We start from the raw sequence: 27,787 nt of genomic DNA, 5'->3' as shown, positions 1-27,787 counted from the left end.
TTTCCACAAATGAGACATGGGTACGAACTGGGGCGGAGACAGTGTCCTCGTAAATTCTTAGTTTATTAGCCAAGACACCTACCCTGTCCTCACCTTCCCTCCATTGCAGTGTTGCCAGGTAACGTGAGTGCATCTCTGGTCCAAGCCGTGCAAGTCTCAGCCACATCCGTGATGTGCACTGGACACCATCTGGGCTTTTAGGAAATCTCTCATCTTCTGAAAAAATTATCTCCAGCACAGCCAATTCCCTCAGGCGTTGGATACCTTGTTCTATTGTGCTCCATTTGCCTTGGTGCACTTGGAGGTCTTCTTTACAAAGGTATCTGTCTTTCACACTTGTTAGCAGTCGCTGCCAGAGGCTGAGAGGTTCTTGGGTTTTCCCAATCCCCTGGTCAATGACCACATCCCGGGACAGCGATCCCAGTTGCCTGGCCTCAATTCCATCCAGAATGGCGTCATTGGCTGCAGCGTCCCAGATGCGGAGCAGCCAGGTCAGGATGGACTCATTGGTCTGGCAGGTGAATTCCCTCCGCAGGTCACGCAGCTCACCCAGGGATAGAGAGCGAGTGATGATCTCTGTCTCTTCTGCTGGCTGCGAAGGTCCTGCTGCATCCTCATCAGTCACTCTGCAGACTGATTTGCTCCTTGATTTCTTCTTCTGAGTGGTGGCAACTGCTACTGGTTTAGGTTGTTCCAGTTCAGTGACAGTTTGTGTGGAGATGCTGACAGCACCTTTGGTTCCTTTCTCCTCTGTGACAGTCTGCATAGATGTGGACACTGTTGCCTCACCTTTGGCTTCTTTCTCCTCTGTGATGGTCTGTGTAGATGAGGACACTGTTGCCTTGCCTTTGGTTCCCTTCTCCTCTGTGACAGTCTGTGTAGATGCTGATGCTGTTGCTTTGCTTCTCTTTCCCTCTTCCTCTTCCTTAAGAACACGCTGTATCACACCAGGTAGTGTTTTGATTCTAAGCATGGTACGGGCCGTGCAGAGAAGACAAAGCAGGACTATAGCAACAACATCATACTGTCCTCGGCATCCAGAGGGCGCTCAATATTTTCAAAAACTGCTGTGTCATGCCTGAAAAGCTGGAAAAAAATCATTCTTTACCCCTCTCCATAGGGGCTGGGTGAGATTGTTGAGGCCTCAGATGTAGCATCCTAGACCAGGACACGAATACAAAACTGGGTATATATTCTGAATTATGTTCATTGCCTCGGAGTTTATCAAGCAATGGACATCATAGACCAATAAGGCAATTTTAGTACCATACCCTGGTCTACGCAGGAGCATTAAGACCGGCAGATAGTGCCCCATGTGTGGAAAAATATATAGAGATAGGTATAAGACACATGTAAGCACGTTGAGCATCATAGCGAACAGGTGTCTTCTTCAATACAAAATTGTAATTCTGATTTTTCTCAGTGCCTCTTGCTCCACGTTGGGCACCAAAAATATGTTGTGGTTTGAAAGCAAAACAAGTGAGAGGCTCCAAGTCAGAAGTACAATTTAATAAGAAGAAAGGAAAAAAAAGTAAAATAAAATAAAATAAAATAAATGCAATAATACAAAAGACCACTGACAGAGTCAGAATACAACCTGAGCAGGGTGGTGGAAACAGTCCAGATAAAGTGGTCTTCCTGAAGCAGTGATCCTGAAGAAAGGTCTGGTAGCTCTGGTCCTCTGGGAATCCAGTGGGTAAGGGCTACTCATACTGTCCCAAATCCCAGCTTATATCCAGGTGAGAATGCTTGGCTCCTCCCCCTGGGTGGAGCATCTCACAATGGGATGATGAGTTGTGAAGTGGGTCCTTGATGGCCCATTAAACAGAGATAACTCCTGGAGGGAGTTACCTATGAATCGTGGGCAAGGCATTGATGGGCCATTAACAGAAGATAGCCCAAAGGAAGGGGCCTGGGAAGAACACTGCCCCACATGGTTTCAACAGTTCATGAAGATGGTGATAGAATAAATAATTTGTGTACATCCAACACTACAACCCAGGGCACCTTCTTGAGCCAATCTTTGGCTTCTGTACAAAGTGTATATAAGTTGATGGAGTCAGAAAAATAAAGAAGCTTTCTATGTCTGACCTGCTGCTACCTGCTGTCCTCTGTGTGGGTCCACACCCACGTCACACCATGGGATATGCCCTAGTGGAATCTGTCCCTTTTTTATTCGAATAAAGTTGCACAATTCCTCTGTCTCCTTTGTGGACACTGGCTTTTCATAGCATGACTTTTCCACACAATCTGAACAAGCAACACGACTGCAGAAGGGAGCTGCCTTAGGAGCTGTGAAATGAAGTCCTAGCAATAGCTGGCAAGTAGATTTGAAGGGTCAACTCGAAGGCAATGACCTTGCTTGGGGTGCAATGCGGCCCCAAGCAAGCACAAGGATTCAGGGGATAGACAGTTTGGCTGAGGAGAGGAACATGGGCAGCCCTGAATTTAATCACTACAGTGCAATTTGGTACCAAGACCAAATCCTTTTCTCCAATTCTAAACTGAGGATAAGTGTTACTTAGGTGGTTTAAAGGGGTGCTATGAGGATAAATTAGTACCCAATTGAACTATGAAAGAGAAAAGCACTGTATACTAAATATTAAAACCTGTAATTAAACTGTGTCACTTTATAGACACTAACAGATTAATCTCCCTTCCTTCGACCTCTGGCTTTGTTAACTTCTGTCATGACTGGTTTTTGAAATAAGTTAAACATCATGTATTTACAGTTAAATAAAATAAGTATTCACACTCAGTATATAGATACAGTCATACATACATACTCCTGCTGTTTTACTAAAATTGCTAAATTGCGATCTTAGTAATAAAAGCAAGAATACCATGCACATTTTTTTTTTGTAACACTGAACACGCAAATGCATTTTGAAAACAGGGTAAAAGCCTTTTATATTTATGGTCATAGCAGGTTACATCTTAAATATAATCTACTCCCAAGTTATAAGAAGCAGCAGCATTTAAAAAAAAATAGACTTTGATCATTACATTAGGAATTTTAAAAGCAACTACTTTCAAACTGAGCAACCACATTCAAGAACTGGTGTAATATATAAAGAACTTAATCTTGAAAAGTAAATATAAGCAGAGGGGGTTTGACTAAAATAGGCAGAGAATAACCTAGACCACAAATTACTCAGGGTACAATAGTAAACTAAGTAAGTCAAAATAAGATTCAGTAAGGCAAAGTGCTGGGTCCTGCACTTGGGTCACAACAAACCTATGCAGTGCTACAGGCTGGTGGAAGAGTGGCTGGACTTAGGGGTGTTGATTGACAGCTGAATGAACATGAGATAGCAGTGTGTCCATGTGGCCAAGAAGGCCAATGGCATCCTGGTCTGTATCAGCAATAGTGTGGCCAGCAGGACCAGGGAAGTGATTGTGCCTCTGTACTTAGCACTGGCGAGGCTGCACATCAAATCCTGTGTTCAGTTCTAGACCCCTCACTACAAGAAACATATTGATGTGCTGGAGTGTGTCCAAATGTGATATATGGTATAAAATAATTTGTGCTTTAGAATTAAAGATTTCAGGAATTGTGAAACCACAGGCAGCAACAGGGGATGAAACTGATTTGCAATAGAAAAGGGTGGCAGTGATCGAGATGAGCCTCCTCCAGGGATGGGCTGACAATGCCCCAGTGATCAGCACCCGACATGCATCTATGATAAGATCATCAAGGGCATGCATCCCAATACCGGATTCCCGTAAAAGGAATCAAGTATTCATCCCTTCCTGGAAAACTTTTCCACAGACCCGGCAGCAAGAAGAAGGACATGATCACATTAGAAAACAAGAGGGACAAAAGAATGAGAAAACCCCTGCCCAGCCAAAAAACTGTATAAAAATGGACCCTACGAAGGCAGAATTTGTGAACCAAGGGAGGTTCAGGGCGATAGAGACCAAATCTAACATTCACCCAGTGCTGACCTCAGGCTCGACACTGTTTTTGCTTGTGGCTTTCTCAAATCTTATACTTCAATTAATCAATACATTTTTTTATTGATTAAATTGTCTAATCGATTTATTACACCAGAGAAGGGCAACGGGGCTGTGGAAGGGTCCGAAGAGTAAGTCGTATCAGGAGTGGCTGAGGGAGCTGGGGGTGCTTAGTCAGAGAAAAGGAGGTTTAATGGGACCTTCTCACTCTCTACCTGACAGGAGGTTCTAGCAAGGTGGGGGTAGGTGTCTTTTCCCGGGCAAGTAGCAACAGGACAAGAGGACATGGCTTCAAGCTGTGCCAGGGGAGGTTCAGGTTGGACATCAGAAGGAATTTCTTCATGGAAAGGGTTGTCAGGCATTGGAATGGGCTGCCCAAGGAGGTGGTGGAGTCACCATCCCTGGAGGTGTTCAAGAAACAAGTGGACTTGGCACTTAGTGCTATGGTCTAGTTGACAAGGTTGAGATCATTCAAAGGTTGGACTCGATCTCAGCAGTCTTTGCCAAACTTAATGATTCTATGATTCTAAATTTTTGTTAACATAACAGCAGAATGTAGCATCTTCAAAGTAAACTGCTTCCCTGGTCCTTATTTCTGAAGTATCACAAGAGTTTTAATCTTCAAATGAAGCAATGCCACATTATTTACTCAGCCATGCTGAATTTTTTGAACTTAATTTTATAAAAATCTTATGAATTCAAGTATACAAGTGAAATGCAGATTAATAATTTTTTATTAAATATAATCTCATGGTAGAATCAAGAAGATGGGAAAACAATTACAACTAAAATCATGTGTACTATGCAAAGATTGAATGGTCAAAGCTAGAAACTAATAATGTTGTATGTTGATTCACAACAGAATAGTAACTGATTTAAAAAACTTAGTGTGTTCAGAATTATTCTAAATAGTAGTTATATAGAAACAAAGCTGATAAAATTACTTATTGCAAAATATTATGCCTTAGATTACCCAAATTATTCAAAATTTAAACATAAGTAATTTCATCTTGTGTTTAATTTCATAACTCTTGGGTAAAATATAACAACTGTTCAGTAGTGCATAGCATTAAAGAAAAACAGGAACTACTGTGAAGCAGACTGCTAATAAGAGAAAATATAAAGAGAGTACTGGTATGATAGTTTTGACTGAGTTAGTGTTAAGTTTTTCCACAGTAGCTTCTATGGGCGTATTGGGTTTGCATGACCAGGTTTTGGTAGTCGGGAAGCTGCAGGGGTGTCTTCTGTGAGAAGCTGCCAGAAGCTTCCCCCATGTCCATCAGAGCCAGTTCCAGTCAGCTCCAAGATAAACCCCCTGCTGCCCAAGGCTGAGCCCATCTGTGAAAGTGGTAGCACCTCTGTGATAACATATTTAAGAAAGGGAAAGAAATTACAGTACAGAAACAATTTGGGCCAGCATAGAAAGAAAGGAGAATATGTCAGAGTAAAAACTATGCAGACACCAGGGTCAGTGAAGAAGGAGGGGGAGGAGGTGCTCCAGGTGCCAGAGCTGAGATTCCCCTGCAGCCCACAGTGAAGACCATGGTGAGGCAGCTGTGTCCCTGCAGCCCACGGAGGTCCACAGGGGTGCAGAGATCCACCTGCAGCACATGGAGGAGCCCCATGCTGGAGGAGGTGGATGTGCCTAAAGGAGGTTGTGATCCCGTGGGAGGCCCCTGCTGGAGCAGGGTCCTGGCAGAACCTGTGACCCTATGGAGAGTGAAGCCCATGCTGGAACAGGTTTGGTGGCAGATGTGACCCTGTGGGGGACCTACACTGGAGCAGCCTGTTCCTGAAGGACTGCACCATGTGGAAGGGTCCTACACTGGAGCAGTTTGTGAAGAACTGTACCTTGTCAGAAGGAGTCATATTGGAGAAGGTTATGGAGAACTCTCTCTTGTGAGAGGATGTGCTGGTGTTGGAGTCCAGGGCATCCCTCTGGGTGCCCTGGGAAGTCACAGACCTCGGTAGAGAGGCCTGGGACCCGAGAAAGAGGGTCTGGGGTCTGTGCAGGGGGGTTTGCCTGGCACAGAGCCCAGAAAGACACAGTTTTTGATTTTGGTCCATGAGAGAAATATCCAACAGAGAGAAGAATTGCAAGTCACAAAGGTGTTACAGAGAGTAGTGTAGTTATCACTGTGCAGAAGATTTTGTAGTTTGGGATTTTTAGAATGTAGATGCAAAGGGACAAGATGGTGGTTTTAGGGCGGTGCCCTGGGTTCTTCTTCTTCTCCCTTGGCATCCATCTTCTGCAGTGACGTGGGCACAAAATAGTTTCAGTGGATTGGATCAAAGTAGACATGACCCTGTTAGTATAGGTGATAGACATTGGCACAGAATTGTAAACAATGGGTACGTAGTTATCTGTATAAGAGGTAGCAACCTCCCATCATGGGGGGGAGTCGCCTCGTGTCCAAGCTGCTGTGAACATCTTGGCTGGACACAGAGAATTGTAAGATAAGAACTAATAAACAACGCGAGAAACCAGAAAACCAAGACCTTGAGACTCCTCATCATTCTCACGCTGCACCGAGCACCGAGCTCAGCACAGAACACAGAGACACAGAGTCAGACAGCAGACTCTAAATCCTTCAGAGGTCAAGAGGGAAAATCACTCCTTTCATGCCCACACGAACCACCAGCCTTGGAATCTCGGGTGAGAAACAACCAGATTAAACCCGAGATGCTGGTATGAAAGTAAACTGGTGGGAGAAATTAACCCTACTCAATTACCTTAAAGAGAGATTTCAGGATGGAGTTACAATTTATTAGAGAGATTACAATAAATGCAATGATGCACAGAAAACTGGCTTAAACCCACAAAGTCAGAGTACAACCTGGCACCCTGTTGGTCAGGGTGATGGTTGCAGTCCTATCAAGTGGTGATTGCAGTCGAAAGCGGTGGTCCCATGGAAGTTTTGGTCCTCCTCTGGATCTGTCAAGTGGTGGTGGTGGTGTCCCAAATCCCCAAAACCAGAGATTATATATGCTTCGGTTCATGTGGTAATGCTCAGTACCTCCCTCAGGGTAGGGACTTCCACAATGGGATGATGTATTACTGTGAGTCATTGCAGTTGCCTATTTTGCTGGTGCCATTGGGTCCATTATGGCCCATTAGCAGAGGTGACCACCTCAGGATGGATGTAACTGTGCTGGTGCTTCCCCAGAGGAAGTTATCATAGCTGAATCATTGGTGTGGAGAAAAAGAAATACTACTCTGCCTTGCAGGGTTGCCTCTTTTTTCCTTATCTCATTTAACATCCATCTTGTAGCCTGAGGTGTCAAGTGTGCACTGGGCAGCTACTGCAAATGACCCATCATTAACAGTGTGTCAGAAATGAGGTAGAGAGGAATCAAATATATCATTTGTTACATCCACATACTGCTAAACTGGCATTCTACTCCTGTAACCAGGACAGAGGGAACCCACATTGGAGCAGGGGAAGGGTGTGAGGAGTCCTCCCCCTGAGGAAAAAGCAGCGGCAGAAGCAACATGTGATGAACTGACCGCAACACCATAATGTAAAAACCATAAAAATTACAATTAGGTTGAAAGGAACTTCAGGAGGTCACACTCCTGAGTGCCACAAAAAATAATATTAAAAAAACCAGAGAAGGAATGAAACAAAAGAACAAGCATCAAACTTACCATGGACTTGATTGATTTCTGAATTCTGAGAAAGAATTTCATCTGCTAATTTCTGAGCAGTTGGCAAAACTTCTGTGTGGTGCACTGTGATCAAATACTGAACAAATTTTTGTAGTTGGTCTCTGTTCATTTGAAACAGTGTCTCTGAAATGGGAAGATGCAGTTTGACCTGATCTGGCTTGCGGATCCGGTATAAAGAGAGTGCCACAACGTGGGCACAGTAAAATATGTCCTTGTTTCCACAGCTACAGGTCACTGAGGTAATCTTGCAACGATCAAAGCTGATAGCTACATTGCAAACAGTTTCTGGCTCTGATTGCATTGCAGGGTCTGTCACAGTGCCACTCAAGTGGAAACCTGTGAAGGGAAAAAAAGGAGGGCTTACATTCTTAAATAAAGTATCATATCTCATTTTTGATAACCTTTAATTAATCAAGCAAAAGTCATCATGTATTTCTGAGAAAGAATATATGTCATAGAACTTGCTTTAATTAGAAGTATGATGAACCCTGTCTTTCTGTCATACCCTTTTTATATCAAATAAAATCAAAAGGAGCTGTTTTACAAGCCCTTTGCCATTCCATCACAACATTCATAAAAGTTTGATAGTAAGAAAAAGTTACTTAGTAAATGATAGCTGCAGAAGCAGAGTTGCATCCAATTAAGACTAATGTGAAACTCCCAGTAGTTCAGCAAGCTGGCAGCAATTTTCAAACCTCACACCAGTCTGCACCTACCAGCAAATTTACCCATTCTCTCAATAAGTAAGAGGAAAGTAGTGCACTCTAGTGGCACAAACCCTGGTCCTAATCTCAACTCTGCCATCTGCCACTGACACAAGTCACTTAAGCTCATTGCTTTCACCTCTCCCACCACTGAGCTGATGCTAAAGCTCATCATCAACCCAAGCAATCTGGTAGGGCAGCTATGTTTGTGTAGCTCTTGGGAAATAGAAACTGCTGCAGTTACCAATACACAGGATATCAGATTCATAATAGTCAATGAGACATGCACACACTGTTTCAGAAGTGTGCATCTCCACTTGGCATGATTAAGCACAAGGCAAAAGAACTGTTTTTTCTTATATTTTAAGATATGGTATACCATAAGAAAGATCTTCACTTCAGCCACTATTCCACAGAGCACCCCGTTGAACCAAGGTCTCAAATGCTGTTCTTTGAAGATTAGACCTGAACCCATCTCCGTTTTTCCAACGTTAAGGCTCAGATTTGGCTCTCAATACTTTATCACTGCAGAATTTGGGTGTTTCTTTTGGATTTTATGTAAACATGACATTGATTTTTTGGTTCAAGCATTACATCAGAGGTATAGCTACAAAGCAATACAGACAAATTACATAATATCAGTATTAAACTTGAACAGACTGCATACATAAAACCTGGAATGGATATCACAAGTAAGGTGTTATACATTAACTATTTATAATGGAAATAATATAAAGCTACACTCCCTCAAAGTTCAAAACTGATTCAGTATTCTTGTATTTCAAGAGAAGTGTTGTAGGAAGAAGTATCACTTGAAAATTAGCTGGTAAAAAAGAAATATATGCATAGCTATAGTCCAAAATATTGCATCTCAAATTGTTTTTAAGAAACTCTTTAATCTCCTGGAAATAAAGAGGAAAATCTATATTTTCCCCCATTTGTTTATGCTGTGCATTTCAGAGCAGGTTGTGCAGTCAGTATCACTGTTTGGATTTCATTCAGCTACAGAAATTTGATACTCTACCCAGAAGTCATAGACACAGACTCTTGATTTTTGCAAGGTAATGTTTATCTGTTAAAGTAGTTAGAGTTGAAGAGGCAGTAAGCTGTAAAGTGCACAGAGAGGAAGGGGAGGGGAGGATGAAGAAGCTTAGGCATACTTGGCATTCTTGCTCTTGGCTCCACTCAACACTTAAACAGAGAAGGGGAAGGGAATTGCCCCTTGAATCATGAGCTCTGACTTTCCCTTTGGTTTTTAAGTAATCACAGCATGCTCCCATGAGTGCCCTCTCTCAAAAAAGAGGTATTGTTAAAACTTATTCAGCTCTATTTCAGAATAATTTCCAGTAAAGAAGAGATACATTGGTGGTCTCAAGGAAATTGTATAGGAGATAACTTTTTTTAATATCACTTTCCTATGAAGTATATATCAAAGTCTCTCATCTATGACCTGAGGAAAAGCATAACACTTGAACACTCAAAAAGGGCCTGATCCTGCTCTCAGTAAGTAGCTGAATTGGGTCTGGTTGAGCTGGAATTCATTTTCCCATAGCAGCCCTCCCAGTGCTGTGCTTTGCATTGATAGCCAGAAAGGTGTTGATAACACACCAGTGTTTTGGCTACTGCTGACCAGTGCTGGCACAGCATCAGTGCTCTCTCTCCAACATTCTACCCCATCAATAGGATGGGAGTGGACAAGATCCTTGGAGGGCACACAAGTAGGCCAGCTAAACCAAATTAACCAAAGGGATGTTCCATACCATGTGCCGTCAGTTCAGATATAAAAGCTAAGGGAAGGAGGAGGAAGGGGGTTATTTGTTATTTACAATGTTTGCCTTCCAGAGCAACTGCTATGCATGCTGAAGCCCTGCTTCCCAGGAAGTGTCTAGACATTGCTTGCTGATGGGAAATAGGGGATAATTTTTTTTCCCCTTTGCTTGTGTGCATGCAGCCTTTCACTTTTGCTTTAGCAAACTGCCTTATCTCAATGTACTAGTAAAAGCCCTCCCTCTCATGGCCATCACTGATGATGACTGAGGGGGACTGGATGATTCTTCCCCAGCAGAACTTCTGCTTACAGCTAAGATGGGAAATAAGGAGGTAAAATTTTTAGTAGATCTGGGAGCTAGTTACTTGGTGCTAAATACAGTAAAAGGAAACTCGAGTAATGATTCTATAACAATCATTGGTGAAACAGGTAATCAGGAAACTTAGCCATTTTTCAAAGCCATTGATTTTAAATTAGGAAAACAATGGATGACTCACCAGTTTTTGTACCCACCCAATTTGCCAAAGCCTCTCCTTGGGAGAGATTTATTGGAAAAACTAAATGCTGAAATCAAATTTAAAAATGGAAAAATAAAGGTTATTATTCCAGAACCTAATTATGTGGAAGCCTCTATTTTTGCACTACAGTCTCTAAAATTGGACGCAATCCATCTGCCACTATCACTTGAGGATGCAGTAATTCTGATAGTCTGGGCTGGACAGATGCCCAGGAGATCCAAAAGAGCAGAGCCTGTAAGGATTAAATTGAAACCTTGAGCAAGACTGATAGCATAGGGTTAAACTGATTTCTGAAGTAGCAAGGGCCCGAGAACAGGACATCGGCTTTACTGCAACCAGGATGTTATTCCATGCTATTGTTTTAACCAAATCAAGTATAACTTTGCTTAGGTGGTGGGGGGAGAAAGGGGGGAATGCTGGTGATTCGGGATAGAGCACATAGGCCTTAAGAATAAAGTTAGGCCAGGAGGATCTGTACCTGTACAATCATCAGTACGATATATGATAGTATTGTCGATTGTGATATTAGTTTGGTAACTAAATATGATTATTTTCTCAAACCAGAATCTTAAGCAAGAATCACGAAGACCATTGTTACTTAGGGTAGAATCAATGGAACAATGGGGTTTAATGATTAACATGAATCCTTATGTAACAAGAAAGGTATAAAACTGTATCCATTTCAGATGTCCGACGGAGTCGAGATCTGGATTGTCTGGACCCCCAGCTCCCAGAGCTCTGAATAAAGCCCTGCACCCAATCAGTCCATGATTGTGTGTTCTTTCCTATGCTAACAGGACCAGTAAGGCAAAAGTAATACCCTTTGAAAATAGAAAGTTGTAAGGTGTTATTATCCCTTGTGGAAAAATTTATAAAATACAGCCTATTGAAGGAATGCGAATACAAATTTAATAAACCTATTTTGCCAGTTAAAAAGGCAAATGGAAAGGATTACTGGCTGGTACAGGACCTTAGAGCCATAATTAAGATAGAAGATATACACTTGGTAGTAACAAAACCTTATACCTTGCTAACAACCTTCAGTGAAAAATTAAAATGGTTTACAGTATTAGATTTGAAAGATGCCTTTTTCTGTATCCCTTTGAGTACTGAAAGTCAAGAGCTTTTTGCTTTTGAATGGGAAAATCTGAACACAGGGAGAAGAACCCGACTGACTTTGACAGTTCTACTGCAGGGGTTTAAAAATAGCCCTGCCATAATTAGAAATCAATTGGCAAAAGAACTGTAGGAATGAAAAAATCAGAACCTTTTTGGAGTCTTGTTATAGCATGTAGATGACATTCTGGTAGCCACTGAAACTGAACAGCAATGTTGGGATCAGACTGTGGCATTGTTCAGTTTTCTGGGACTAAGTGGATAAAGAGTATCCAAAGACAAAGCACAAATACTCCAGACCACAGTAACCTACTTGGGATTCGAAATCCTCCAAGGACAAAGGAGGCTGGGACAGGAACGAAAAGAAGCAATTTGCCAACTCCCACAGCCACAAACGGTAAGAGAGTTGTGTGCCCTTCTCAGGATGATTGGATGGTGTTGCCTGTGGATCAGCAATTATGGGTTGCTGGTAAAGCCACTGTATGAGCTCTTGAAGAAAGCTCAGGTCTTTATAGTCTAGACTGATGATCCACAGTCTGCCTTTTTACAACTCAAGTGAGCCCTTATGCGAGCCCCTGCTTTGAGGCTCCCAGATCCCATATGCCCGTTTGAACTATTTACTGATGAAAGACAAAACATAACACTGGGAGTGCTGTCAGTTCCTCAGGGACCAGAGGTGAGCCGTGGCCTACTTTTCAAAGCAAGTGGATAATGTCAGCCAAGGCTGGCCTAGTTGTCTGAGGGCAGAAGTAGCTACTGTTCTCTTTATATAGGAAGCTTGAAAACTGACTTTGGGACAAAACGTTTATGTATCACATATGGTATAGTCAGTACTTGAGAAAAAGGGAGCCACTGGCAATCTCCTAGCCATATGCTAAAATATCAGGTAGTCTTGCTGGAGCAAGACAATGTGACATTCAAAACAACTTCTATCATTAACCTTGCTATGTTCTTATTTGCCCAACAAGTAGAAGGAACCCCAGAGTATGATTGCTAACAGACTGTAGACAAAGTGTGTTCCAGCAGACCTGGCTTAGGAGACTGACTCTTGGAAAGACCTGATTGGGAATTGTTTACTGATGGAAGCAGCTTTGTCCAAAATGGAAAACAATTATGTGGATATGCAGTGACTACACACCATGAGGTAAACGAATAGGGGGCACTCCCCTCCAATGTTTTGGCCCAGAAAGCAGAACTAATTGCACTCACTCAAGCATTGGAATTGAGTAAAGGAAAATGAGTTAACATTTGGACTGATTCAAAATATGCCTTTGGAGTGGTACATGCACATACTGGGCCATCTGGAAAGAAAGAGGCCTTTTGACATCTCAAGGCACATTGATCAAAAATGGAAAACATATCTTGGATTTACTTGAAAGTATCCAGAAACCAGAAGTTGCCATCATGCATTGCAGAGCACACCAAGCAGATAAGACCAAACCAGAACTGGGGAATCATTTAGTAGATAAGGCTGCCAAAGAGGCTGCAGAAAAAGGCACATTAGAAAACAAAGTTTTATCTTTAATACCCCTGTCAGAGATACCTCTCCCAGTAGAGAAACCAAAATATAGTGCTAGGGACTGTAAATTAAATGAAACCTTAGAAGCAAAATTTGATCCACAAGGCTGGGCAGTTACTCCAGCCAGGCAAATAGTAGTCCCTGAACAGACCTTGTGTGAAATAGTGAATCACGAACACAAAGCCACTCATTGGTGTACTGAAAAATCTTTCAAACAATTGCAAAAATCTATAATTAGGTCTAAAATGGCTCAGATTGTACAATCAAGAATCCAAACAATGTATAGTTTGTAAAAGAAACAACCCTAACACAGCTATCAAAGTAGTGCTAGGAGCCATAAAATCTGGAAATGTTCTGGGTGAATACTGGCAGATTGATTTTACTTAATTGCCCAGAAAAGGGGGATATAAATCCCTTCTGGTTCTGGTGGATACCTTTTTTGGGTGGCCAGAAGCCTTCTTTTGTCACACCAACCAGGCTAAGGAAGCGACTAAAATACTGTTGAATCAAATACCTGCATTTGGGCTACCTTTGGGAACATCATCCAAAAGAGGTTCCCACTTTATTGCAGAAGTGGTACAACAGGTTCAGAAAGCCTTGGGAATAGCTTGGGATCTTCATACTCCTATAAGCCCCAAGCTAGTGGAAAAGTAGAGCAAATGAATTATGCAATCAAATTGCAGTTGGGTAAAGTATGTCAGGAAATCTCCTTGACATGAGTCCAAGCCTTACCTGTTGCTCTACTTCGAATTAGAATTCAGCCACAGGGCACCAGCAAAATAAGCCCCTATGAGCTGCTATGTGGTCAACCCTACCAAGTACCACACATTCCAGGAAACACACATAAAAGGAGGAGTCAATTTGAATAATTACCTAATTTCTCTTTGTAAAACTACACGATTTACAGCGAGCAGTGATCTCCAGACTGATGGTATTGAACAAACCAGTGCACGAGTTCCAACCAGGAGATTGTTTCTACTTGAAAAACTGGGGAACCGTTCTGCTCCAGCCAAAGTAGAAAGGACCTTTCCAAGTACTATTGACAACTTTTACTACATTGAAACTGGACAGAGTAAAATCATGGATACATTATTCCAGAATTAAAAGGGATGAAGCCCCCTGGTTAATCAAACAGTTGTCTGAGAAAAAAAAAAAAGATGCCTAATTCTTGTTTTACTATCCTGATAACAGTTAATTCAGCCTTGATTTGGGAGAAAAATCTGTCTAGTTTTATTGATGCCTTTTTGGTTCTTGCCTTTTTTTCTTTTATATGTTCTCTGTATTCTTCGCACATATATTTGTAGCTCTGTAGCCTATTGTATTAGTGGCTAATTTTCCCAGTAATTTTCCATGGCCTTTCCCTAGGCAGGAAGACAAAACAAATTCCAAAGCTCTAAGCCCTGGGAGTACAAGGCCCCAGTGCTATCTTAGTTCTTCCTGGCTGCCAAGCTTAAGAACAACTCTTCAAGATACATTTTCATGTACAGCTAATGCCAAGGGGGTTGCTCCAGAAAAGGGACTTGACATGGAGGAGAATTGCATCACCACTTGTCCTCCTAATTGGTGCTTTTTATCAATTATGCAAATTTCCTAAAACCTATAAAAATGTACTCACCCCTGGATGAGGTGGGCTTTTGTGGACATCTTTCCATAACTGCCCCTGAAGGCCTTCAAATAAAGATCCGCTCTTATATTACCGCCTTACTAAAATTATCTCGAGTTTCATTTCCAGGTTGGGAAAAAGGCAACAATATTACTAAATGTGATCCAAGTGTTGCACAAAAATGGGAGAAATTAATACTAGTAGAACAGAACAGCATAGCCTTGAGAGAAGTAGATAAAGAATGTAACTTAGGCAAAAGGAAGTCATGCAAAACGCAAGCAGGATGCCAGCTCAGCTCTGTAAGGCTGACGAAGCAGAAGTTATGTAAAACAACGATATTGCACTTATTCAAAAGTGGGGGTCGAGGAACAGTCACCTAGAAAGAACATCGGACATTGAAGATCACCAAAGACACCAAAGAAACACATAAGGACATATAAGCAACATTAATCTACTCCAGCTAATCCTTTCTAAGATAAGGATTATATATGACCAGGAGGTCTTAAAGAGGTTATTAAAATGGGGCCAGGAGAAAGGATTTTTTGCCACCTCCAGGAGCTCCGCGCGAGTGAGTTTTATCCTTCAGAAAACCCCGAGCCCCGGGCACCCGTCGGTTCACAGTTCCGCACTGGGCGCGCGAGCTCTGAAGACGGCAGGAACAGGACATTTCCTGAAAAACAACTCCTTTTCGGAGCTGGAGTTCCAATGCTATTCCCTCCCAGTCTCGGTGCGCCGGTTTTTCAACAGACCCAGCGGCTTTGCCGGAGCGGGCCCTTTCCACGGGGCTCCGCGGGCACTGGGGGACGTGAGATCGGGTCAAAAAATCTCAAAATAAGGAAGGTATGTTTATTGTAATTTAAAGACTGATAATTTGCATTCTCATTCGGTTTCTAAGCAAGAAATAAGAGATTTATTGCTCAGGGTAATTAAAAATTTCCCAGAAGCTACATAAAGACAGATGAATTTACAGCTTCTTTGCTCCCTGTGTACCGTGTATTTAATGAAGTTATGAGCAAGTTAGAGGTTCCAGCGAGCAGTCGTATGACTACCCCCCCCCGCAGAAACCGCAGGTAGCTCCGCTGAAACTGGAGCCACGCTCAGCCCTGCGGAGCCCGTGACCGGCCCCGCGCCAAGTTCCAGCGAACCTTTTGCGGGCTCCCTCACTCCCGCGCGTGGCTTGCCCAGTCTTGCAGATGTTTCCCTCGACCGTACAGCCCCCCCCTCCCCCCCCGAACGAACACATTTTAAACGTGGCGCGGAATCGGGCAGCGTCCTTCAGCAGCACTGCGCATGTGCAGCACAGCCGTCCGTACAACAAAATGGCTGCGCCCTTCAAAGACTTTTCCGTACAACAGAAGGGCTGCTTCTTGTTCTTTTCCGTACAACAAAATGCTGACGCCCTATCTAGCACATGCGCATTACCGCCGACGCCATTTTGTGACCACCGAGGCTCACAGCCTCCAAGTACAGCGCCACCTCTGGCCGCTGATATTATTGCAAAGAGAGGAGGGGAGAAGATCGGAACTGAAAATTATAAACAAGTAGAAGGAATACAACAGCGAGAAAATTATTCTATCCTGGGAAAAGGGACAGATTTGCAAGATGCAGGCTCACTGAATCCAGAGAGACCTGTGATAAATCTGGTGTAAAAATTCGTAAATAAAATAATAATCAAATGTATAATAGAATGATGTTAATAAACTGTAAAGTCTAGTAGGTAGAAATCTGTATCCCCAGTCTCCGCGGCTCCAGTTGCGAAACAGGACAAGGACCATCAGACCAAACAAAGACGCTAGCCAGCCCCGATAAGAATCGCATCCTTTCCAATGCAAGGAGAATTCCTCCTTGAACGACGATGCAGATTTCATCAATGCCCTGGCACGATATGCATACTGGAATCAACATAAGACTGGCTGGTACAATTGGCATAAGAAAAGACCTTCCCGGAACGGATCCACAGGACTTAGCAAATCCGAGAAGGCCATCTAGAAGAAATTTGGACTATTTGGCCCATCCTGGACACCTGTACTGCCTCAGGGCAGAAAAATCCTATAAAACAGCGAACTGAGAATCGTTCGGAGTGGATTTGGGCGACCTGTACCCTGGTGTGCAGACCCCTCATCCACCCGGTGCAGCGCTGCTAATATCCTATTTTGTGGTTTTCTCTTTTATTGGTGATTGGCATCGTGTTATTAATAAATTGTTTCTTTGTTAATCCGATATTTGCCGTTGCATTTATAACAGACCCCTTAAATTTTAAGTCACAAGATGTTTCAGGAAACAGTTTAAAATCAATTTATTGGGCTGAAGTGAGGCGAAAAATTATTAGAGAGATTTTGATGTAGTAAATGAACAGCTTTTAATTATGCCTCGTCAGGAAACTCAAAAAAGAGCCCTTGCCTCCTCCTCTGCGGTGGCCAGGAACACAGAGACAAGAGGCAGAGCGGTTCCACCATCGCTGGCGCCGCCACTCTCGCAGTTTGCGCCGCCCCGGCGGCTGAGCCCGGACCGGCCCCTGCCTGGCATCCCTCCCGGGTCCAGCCGGTCCGGCCGTAGGGAACGCAGCCACTGCCAAGAGGAACAACGTGATCGTCCACATATAACCTGCAACTTGACATATAACAACAGGACAATTGCAATTACAGGAACTGGAGGAGCTGTATTGTGTTTGCAAAGTGAATATACAATTACAGTTACAGGGCCAGAAAGGAAAATAGCAGCAATTCATTCCCTTGTCATGCAAGAACCTATCACTAGTGTGAGGAAGAAACCTGCTATCACAGTGGACAGTAAAAATAGAAGTAAATTTTTAATTGAAGTCATGGATGCATTTACCACTCTAAAACTAACTTGGAAGACAAATAGTCATGTTTAGGCAGATCCAGGTAGAAAAGATCCAAGGGCAGACAGTTTTGCAGGGAAATGAAAAGACCTTGTCAGAAATCTCAAAGAAGAGAGTAACAGCAATCCAACAACCCTAAAACTTACTAAGAAATACAGGACAAAATAGAAGAAACTAATATATTGTGCACACATCTCCATAATACTGCAAAGAGGAATAGCAGCTTACCAAACTTTAAGTTGTTGGGGTTTTTTTTGGTAAAGCTGCAGTTACTATGAATTATACTCAAGGTTGTATTTATATTTTAATATAAATTTAGGGTTGATAGAGTTAAGCACAATTAAGCTCCACTATGTTTAGTTTAGAGTACTGTCAAGTTATATGTTATTGCTTTAGTATCCGGATGTTAAGTTCTCTTCAGATTAGTTTCTATCAAGTTTAAGAGTTGTTTAATTCAAATTTATTCTTAAGTTTTGTTAAAAGATGCTTCTCTAAATTTCAAAGTATAGTTTTTTGTTTTTTTTTTTAAAAAAAGGCAACTCCAACTGAAGCAGCTGTGACGAACTGCTAATGAACATCTGTTTGTAGACAGAAGAGGATGCAGTTTGTATGCCTTGAAAACATGTTGATATAGGGGTTTATTAAGTTAATTTTGGTTTTTGGACAAATTCTAATTTTTTACAGTTTTAAGGTTGCTGGAGAGATAAGAAGCAATAAATGCAGTGCCTTATTACCTATCAAAGATTTCAACATAGTCTGATTTCTTAAACAAGAATGTTAACAAATTTGCCAGATGAAATTACACAAAATACAATTGCGAGAAGCTACTCAGCTGTTCAGCAATCTGCCAAATTACACTTTATTATATTTGTTTTCAGTAACCCTGCACTTTAAGAAGTTTTACTAAATTCTTGTTTTGGTGAAATTTGCAGTTGCCATGGATTTTTCTCATAACTAATTTACTTATAAGTTTAATATGCTTGTTGAGACTTTTATCCCTCCAGGATACCATCATGCTGTTATTCTACTTACAGATAGTTCACTTTTTCATTTTATTTTTGTGTTAATAATAGTAGAATAAACTACATATTGTCATATTTATAGTTGTATTGAGTATGATGGTTGACGTTGACTTTTAAGTGTACCTTGTGTTTTACTGAAGTAATAATTGAGCTACATTTTATTTATTTGAAGTCCTTTTAGGGCAGAGTTTACTGAGTTCATTTTGTTAAGCTTTATCACTGTCAAACTGTGTTTATACCAGGTTTGAGTGTTATTCAGTCTGAGTTATTATAGCTTTTCCTGGTCAGTTGTTCAGTGTTTTCTTTTTTATGCATCCTGATACCCATGGGTTGTGGCCATATAGGCTGTGCAGGAGGCAGAGCTGTTTGGGCTTTTCTGTATTTTCTAGGGGTTCTTTAGGCATGTTGATGTCTTTGAGCTTGAGTGGAAGGTGGAAGCTTTTGGGGACCTTATTTTAAGTGGTAGATAGACTCTAGCCTTTTTCTTTATGGAATGTTGTTATCCATCCTTATTAGAGAATGCTATGTTTCTTCTAAAGATTGGATTGGGTTTGTTAGTGCCATCTCTTTTTGTTTCCATCTTGTTTTTCAGAATGTTTGGAATATATTACCTCAAACTTTTCAGATAGTTACCGTATAAATTCACTCTCCTGCCCTCCTCCCGGGGGCTTTAGCTAGCTCAGTTATTAGGAGGATTTGGAGAGAATTATACCAAGGACGAGGTGAGATATCTCAGAAGAGGCCCTTTCCCCAGGACCTTTGTCCCAGACGTTTATTCTTCGAATTTCCGGGGGGAAAGAGGTAGAACGAAGGAAGGGGAGACAATTTATAGCCTCCCAGCTCAGAGGAGAGATAGCTGGGCCACAGCCAATGGGGTCAAAGAAGGAAGTAAGGGTCACTCTAAGTGGTAAGGGACTCCAGGGGGTCAGGAGGGAGAGACCATTTCCCTAGAGAATTACAAGTTACAACTGATATATTTTTAGGAGAGGAAGTTACAGACTGCAGTCATAGTTGAGCTAGGCGAAGGCCTTGGTCAGCAGCAGCAAGGAAATACTTGCAGTCATATTCTAGTAGGAGATAACCAGAAGTCAGAGTCTGCAAAAGGAACACTGTGGTGGGAGGTTGCTGCAGTCAAAAGTCAGTGAATAGTTAAGATCAGGATGGCTGAATTATAAAGAAGAATAAACCAGGACCTTGTCACATTATTAGACAAGAATCTGTGGCTTGACCTGTCTCTATATCAAACGTGAGGTCTGCTGGGACAATATTAATTCCATAGTGTGAATTTACTGATATGATAATAGGCATTATTCATAAGTCAATATTATTGTCTTATAGCCATTTTTTCTGTGTACTTTACAATTTCTATGTGTAATTATCTACAAGACACGTGTCATTCCAGGATCCTTTTTTGTTGTCTCATGATTTTTAAGTATTTTTCAGAGTTTCAAGAAACAATATCTGAGCTTTGCCGAAAGACTGCTCTGAACTGATGGTATTGTGACCCTTAGTCTTAGGATTCAGATGCAGTTCCAGTTTTTATTCCAGAAGCACTTTAACAGTTTACTGTGTTCAAAACATCCCTATCCTGAGAGAAATTCAGAGGAGACCAGCGATTAGATGGTTCAATTAGGTTTTTTTATCCTAAGATTCTTAAGAGCCTTGTTTTAAGATATGTCTAGGGAATTCTCTCCCAGGTAGAGCTTAGGCAGTGGCCAGGCCTTGATTCTCTCTGGATGAGAAATTTGCCAATAGACCCAGGTGTTTTCTGCATCAAAACAATTTTCAAGTCACTTTGACTTAACAATTTGAACCAATTCATATGACAGCTGGACCTATTTTTGACGAGAGTTTGGAGAATCATTTTCTGGAGAATGATTGTCCAAATCTCCATTGATTTGAGGTTTTCAGCTGTTGCAGACTCTGGAATGTTGGTACAGTATTTCAGAGATTGCTAATTACCTAATTTCACATGTGTTATTAATTATGTCTGTTATTTAAGATAATTTTGGTTGTCGTATTTGAATTATTCCTAATTGCTGTTTCTTGTTTCACTATATATATTGTCTTGTTTTATTATTTCTTTCATGTTCTTAGCAAGAATAAAACAAAACAAAAAAAAAAAAAAGAGGAAAAGGGGGAAATAGCTCCTAAAGAAGTTCGAATAATGCAATAAATATACAAAAAAATTTTTTTAAGGTTTTTAGGTAAGGACCCTTAAGTGAATGTGCAAGGCCTAATTGATTCATTAACTTAAAGAGAAGTTATCCCTGTATTTTATCATCAGCAGGTTCAAAGCAGTCACCCATTAAATTCGATAAGACACTGATTGCCTCGGGAGAATGAGGCCAGTGAAAAGAGAAATTATGGTACAGCCTTCGTAACCAGAACAGGAGCAAAAGTGGGATTGCCAGAACATGGCTGTGTCTGGAAACTTATAGAGGCAACTTATCAACAAAAGCCTTATGTCATCATCATAATGTGCCTACTAACCTTCTTCAGCTATTTCCTGTTCCAGGTTTCCAAAAAGACATTTAGTGATGTCAAGAATCAACATTTTCAGCTAAGGGACCTTTTCCTGAGTCTCAATTATTTGGACTTTAAAATATTAGTCACTTATCTCAATTTCCCCTAGAGACATTGGACATTATTTTTATTTTTCTCATGCTGTGAGACCCTGTGTCAGTGACATGATTTGATTTAATTATTTTTGTTGATTGTAGTTGTTTTTTATTTATCTTGTCCCGTATTTAATAGATAATCGGTAATAGCCTATGTTGGTTTAGCATGGATGGTAAAAACTGACTTGTAAGATTGATGGCCAGATTGGCCAATTAAATACAGGTATACACCTCCGGGTCACACAGCCTTAAATAAGCCGGAGAAGGCCGGGGACTTCCTATTCCTTTTGACCTCGCAGGAGGTAGGAGGGGCAGTCTCGGCTCTCTCCTTGTGAAGGGAGAGCCGGGATGGCCCGGCCTGCCCGGGCCCAGGCTTTTTTAAGAGAGGCCCATCTGGCCCGGTGACTCCCGGGCTGGGAGAGGGGATGAGCATATGCTCCGTCCCAGCCCGGATCGTTTTTTAGCAGCTGTAAAACACCCTGCCGCTTCTCTATGGGGGAGGAAGGTGGCTTGAGGTCTGGCCGGGCCCGCCGCTCCCCCCCGCGGAGAGGGATAGCCAGGCCTGGCCCTGACCTTGTTTCTGGGCCTCCCTCCCCCCACCAGTCGCCAGCAAGGGGGAAGAGAGGCGGCAGCCCGATAGCGGCTTGGGGCTCGGCGAGGCTGGCACTGCACCATCGCAGGCCCCTTCTGGGGCCTGTGCGCGGCTCAGCCAGGCTCTGCTTCTGTTGCCAGCCTGACCGGGCCTACCCCATCAGACCGAGGGATGGGCAGGAGCCATCTACATCCTTGGCTGTTGAGATCTCTACTCCGATCTCTCGGTGTGAGTTCCCTCCATCGGCATGACCTTGAAGTCTGACACCTTGAGCCGCAGCCGGGAGAAGGACGACCTGGGCAAAATTTAATTCTTTCTTGGAACAGATGAAATTTTCAAAGTCCTAACTTTTTACTTAGTGACAGAAACTGCCAAATTTGAGACATGTAAGGGGAGAATATGGAGATCTCAAAGTCAGTAAAAGAAGAATGACCTCTTAGGTGGAAGAGATGACAAGTTGCCTTGGTTCTAGGCTGAAAAATCTCCTACGAGTTGTGGTAACAGACTGTAATATGAATATGCTAGAAAAATCCTTGAACTCATGGACAATCTGAATTGGGGAGATGATTTGTGGATTTTTGAGTAAAAGTATTTGTGATTTACTGAGTGAATATTGAATTAGAAGTTGTAATTTGGTGATCCCATAAGAGGTTTGAACAGAGAGAGATGAGAAGAAGCCCTCTGCGCCCAGTGAAGAAGTAAGAAGACATCTTTGTTCCTTGGGATGAAGAATTCTTAATAAAACTGTCTGTTTACTTTTAAGTTGAACCTGTTTTGCCCTTTCATCCTAATCTTATTTTACAGCAGAAAGACATTAAACCACTACACTAAATTTGGCAAACAGAAACAAAATTTGGCGAACGTGAAACCACTATATAGCCTTAATAAGATGCAAATTGTTTTAATAGCAGAACATATGAGCAATGTCCTAGTCCCACGTACCAAAAATGTGTCATCCTTAACCCAAATTTTCCTTGGTATCAGAACGTGACTAAATATTGCCACAATTTGACTTATTCTGGAAGTGCTGGTGAAAATGCAACTGTAAGAATGTTTCCACCAGGTGTTCTTTTTTGTCTGTGGAGATGGGGCATGGCTTGCAATCCCGAGTAATGCATTTGGTGGACCGTGTTGCTTGGGGAGACTGACTGTTTGCTCTGGGCAAGAGCAAATTGCTAGATCGGACAATCTGGAGAGTGGGACATAGTAAGAGAACCAGAAGAGCAATCACAAGCTTGGGACCTGATTGTGGCAATCACATAAAGTTTTGAGGTGCTCCAGCATTAGTAGTGGCATCAATCCTTGCTCCGGGTGTTGTTTCTGCTCAAGCTTTGACTACGCTTGATAAGTTGGGATGGTGGATAGCTAAGCAATTAAATATAACTTCAGCTCTTTTAAATCAGATGCTCACTGATGTAGATATTAGACACAGCACACTGCAAAATAGAACTGTTAGAGAGTTTTGTTATTAGCTCACAGGCACAGGTGTGAAGATTTTGAAGGAATGTGTTGCATGAACCTCTCTAACCATTCTGCATCCATTCACAGGAAACTTAAGCAACTACAGGATAACATGAAGAAGTTGACTGTTAATGACTGGGGTTTTGATGAATGGTTTGAGGGGTGGGGAATCACTGGGTGGTTGAAAGATATCACAAAGGGAGCTTTGTTAATATTAGCTCTCATTATACTTTTGCTTTGTATTATTCCACGCAGTATAAAATTGGTGACTTACTTGGCAGAAAATGCAGTAAAGAAAGTTTGGCTGGTCCAAGAAAGAGAAGGGGGAATTGTAGCAACATATCTGAATAACTTAGGCCATTCTGTGAACCAGGCAAAATGTTTGTAGATAACAAGCCACCTGCAGTCTTGTTTTCAGGGCTCTCAGGAATTTATCAAGGCTACTGAGGCAACAACAGGACTAAAAATAAGAACGAGGAGCCTGAGAAACTGTCTACAAAAAATGCAAAACCTAGACAGAGGACACACAATGTGATGATGGACGCTTGACCAATTAGGTGTCCTGAAGGATGTGTGCCTGCCTCATGAACAAGTGGCTTAGCCAATCGAGAGATACCTGTATGCGCATGGACAGTAGTCCTAGAATCTATAACTGGACTTGAATGTAAACAATAAAAGGGCTCCTGCTTAAATAAAATTGATTCTGTGACTCAGTTGCCCATTTTCCCCTGCAGTGTTGCACAAAGTAAAGTAGCAGAAATTACATGAACTGAGAAAGAGTGAATTTAGTGAGGAGCAAGGAGTGCAACAATGACTTGAGCTGGGCGGGTGTCAGTGCCCAATGATTTAGTGCGCTGTTTCTCCTGTCCTGTCTCTCCAATATTCTCCCCCACCCCATCAATAGGCTGGGGGTAGGCAAGATCCTGGGAGGGAACACAACTAGGCCAGCTGATCCAAATTAACCAAAGAGATAGTTCATACCATATGATGTCAGCTCAGATATAAAAGCTAAGAAAAGGAGGAGGAAGGGGGGGGGGGGGGGGTATTTGCTATTTACAATGTTTGCCTTCTGGAGCAACCACTACATAAGCTAAAGCCCTGCTTCCTGGGAAATTACCTGTTGTGGTGCATCCCCCCTCTTTTTCAGGCTGCACTGCAATCTGAGAAATGCTCATTAGGCCTCAGCCTTGACAAACAGCACCTGGGCTCAGCTCCTCTTGAGCTTATCAGAAACAGTCTGCTCCCAGGAACTGCTGCTGTCTAATGAGCTCCTGTTTTCTTTATGAACAGCCTTGAAAACTATTTTTCTTGCCAGAATGGCATGACATCCTTGTTCTCACACTTTCAAAGAAACTGTCCTGACCTAAAGTGTGGCCAGAATGAAATACTGTTCTGGCTAAAGCCCATTCTCTTGCAGCCCTATACACAGTGGTCCAAAATGAGACCCTTTGAGCTCTTCCAGACCACAGTGGGCTGCAACCAGCAACCTCCCTCTGAGTGGGACACCTCTCTGAGCCAGTGAACTCTCAAGTTTGCTAAACTTGGAGAATTACTGAACAATGAGTCCTAGGCCAATACCCCCACTCCTTAAGGCTCAGCCCTTTGCCTGTTGAGGAGATGCAAAAGCATCTGAAATGAGTATTTCACTATCTTTGTGGGGAATTTTTCTCAGGTACCTTGCACTGACTCTTTATGTGCATACGTGAGTGCATATGCTATAGCAAATATGGGAGAAATGCTGCTCTCATCTATTGTTAGGGTAACAGGTGTTGGTGTAAGGAAAGAGTTAAACAGAGAGCAACAGCAGCAGTGCCAGCAGCAGCAGCATCTCTCTGACAGTCTGTACCTGAGACAGAACTGGATGAACAAGTTTCTACTTCTATGTCAACATAGAACTGTACACGCTTCACTTCTTTATCAAGGCTTTAAGGAGAACAATGGAAAACGTCAAGAGCACAGATTTATTGTAGAACTGTGATTATGTCTGTAAGCTGTAACTAAAAAAAGCTTAGGAGTAAAGATATATATACTGATGCTTCTGAATAAAATCTCAATTTCACTCTCTCTGCTGCTGGGTCTCATCCCTTCATGTATCACAAGATGTTTAAGTACCTTAGATATCTAAGTAAGTTAGGCCTTTAAGTAAGTTTAATATAAGTTAGGTTAAATGCTGTTAAGTGTTTGTCCTAGGGTGACGTTATGGTGTTTGTATCCCCAATTGTCTGTTCTGTGTGCTGTATGTTGTGTTCTGTACCTTTAAGACTGGTTCTGAGAGTGAAGCAGGGAAAGAAGAAGTGCACAGTTTGTTTGAGAAAACAGCGTTTACTCCTGCACATTCTTTTTTCCAGATTCTGTTGTGTTCGTTGGAGGCATGGACAGAAGCTGGAGAGAGAACTTTTTTTTTTTTTTTTTGCTTTTAGTTAATTTAGCTGGCTGAGGCAAAGAAGCATCCTGGACTGTTTTTTTCCCTTTTTCTTGGGACTGCTTGAATCTGCTCTGGACTGAAAACCTAGAGGACGACTGAGGGCTTGCACCTGTGGCCCACTAGGGCCTGGACCTCCGGAGGGACTGGGACTGGTGGGAGACTGAGTGAGCTGAGCCACACCCACAGCAAGGATTTCCTCAGTTTTGCCATCTCTCTTCAGAGCAGCAAAAGGTTTTATTGTTTCATATTATTCATTCTTTATGTTTGTGGGCATTTTGTTTGTTAAATAAATAGTTTTTTCCACTTTTCTCTGAAGAAGTTATTTTCCCGGACCGGCTGGGGGGAGAGGCTGTTTGGGTTTGCTTTCCAGAGGAACCCTATTTGGAGGTTTCCTCCCAAATTTGCCCTAAACCAGGACAACGTTATTCCTTTGTTAAATTGTTAAGGTTGAGTTATAGGTTAAGGTATAAGTTAAGTGCTGTTAAGTTTGAGTGCTGTTATGATTTTAGGACATAGTCCTTTTCATCCTTGCCCTTTGTATCCTTTGTCACACACATCTAAACACACACACGCACACATGCACCACTCCTCCTCCAGATAGTTCTTGGCTCATTTCTGTTTTGATTGACTGGATTTTGTTGTTTTGGTTTTTTTTTCTTTTTCCTTGGTGTGCTTTAACTGTCTGGTAGAGTAGTAGAGTGAACCTTGCCAACAAACTTTGTCATGCTGTCGCTTAATATTAAATCTGGTTTCTGTTGATAGCCTTGCCAGTGATTTTTTAAGCAATCTTAAACACTCGTTCATAACAATTTGGCCTAGTTGTGGTGGGATGGCAAGTAATAAGTCCAAACCCTAAGTTCTCAGACAAATGGGCTCAGGATAATTTGTATGACCCGGAAGCTGTGAAAGAACATTTAAAAGTTGCTAGACGCTGTTCAAAGAATGGGAAAGATAAAGAAATTATGTGCAAAACGCTAGGCACCTGTCTAGAAGCTGCTTGCCAATACAGCAAAGATAATATTCAAGAGAACCAAGAACTGAAAACTAAAGTGGGAACTAGGAAAACAAATGAGTTGTTGTCCTTGCAAATAGAACAGATGAGACTCTTACAGGAGGAACAGAAAGAGAAACAAAAGCTGGGAGAAAAAGTTGAGCTGATGCTTATGCAGGCTCCAAAACCTCCTGGCATTGTCCAAATTGGAAAATTAATCGTATCTCCTGAAGATTGTGATGGTAACATACGGGGTGATCCCAGTGATAATGAACCAGGGGAAGATGATTTTTTTACCTCCTTACAATTCTGTGTATGAAGCCAGACCCATTATAAAACCTAAGATAACCACTGGACCTCAGGATGGACAGGGAAATCATACTGAAAAAACAACCCTGTTTGATCCAATTCAGATGGCTAATTTACAAGAACGCTATGGTCGTAAACCAGATGAAACTGAATATTTGTGTCATTTGTTTAACTGGAGGAGACCAAATCCTATTGAACAGTGAAGAGGCCAATGGGTTCTGGGGTCCTGGTGTTATTTTGTCTTCTGGTCGTCTTCCCCCAAATGATTCCCATTCAATAACAAGCAGAGTGGCATAATGGATGTGCAGGAGAGAGGAGAGCCTCTGGTAATACCTATTAATTCTTTGTCTGAGCTTTCCCCTGCTATTACAAAAGCTGCCTGCATCCAAGCTGTGCATAAGCATCAATCTATTGATACTCCTATTACTGCAGCTGAGGCCTTTAGTATGTTAAAGCCACTAATTAAGGGGGCCCCTGCCTTACTCAAATCCTACCTTATTGCAAAATTATGAAGAGATGCAGCCTTTAATGCACAATTAGTTAGAGGGGTGGCAGCAGCCTTAAACCCATGGGAAATCCCCACCTTGGCAGCACTAATGCATAATATCATAAATCATGTCCAAGAGATGGGATGGAATGATCTCCCCAGTGATACCAAACACTGGCTGT

At 42.1% G+C, this 27,787-nt stretch overlaps 1 protein-coding gene across 5 annotated transcripts in view; it reads right to left on the bottom strand.

Moving 5' to 3' along the window:
* The window catches only part of LOC310922142 (zinc finger SWIM domain-containing protein 6-like), a 304,014-nt gene that overhangs the window by 95,657 nt on the left and 180,570 nt on the right, over positions 1 to 27,787 (bottom strand). For 4 of the 5 annotated variants that reach the window (XM_083882540.1, XM_083882541.1, XM_083882542.1 and 1 more), the window contains exon 2: positions 7,607 to 7,963. In XM_083882540.1, coding sequence (XP_083738666.1) covers positions 7,607 to 7,963 — 357 coding nt within the window. Of the gene's footprint in view, positions 1 to 7,606; positions 7,964 to 8,710; positions 8,795 to 27,787 lie in introns of those variants that run through there. The other variant, XM_083882543.1, reaches the window with a different exon arrangement.

Source organism: Zosterops lateralis (genome assembly GCF_965231275.1).
Source record: "Zosterops lateralis genome assembly, chromosome: W".
Classification (NCBI taxonomy): Eukaryota; Metazoa; Chordata; class Aves; order Passeriformes; family Zosteropidae; genus Zosterops; species Zosterops lateralis.
The sequence above is the reverse complement of the archived record's forward strand: the minus strand, read 5'-3'. Positions and strand labels throughout refer to the sequence as shown.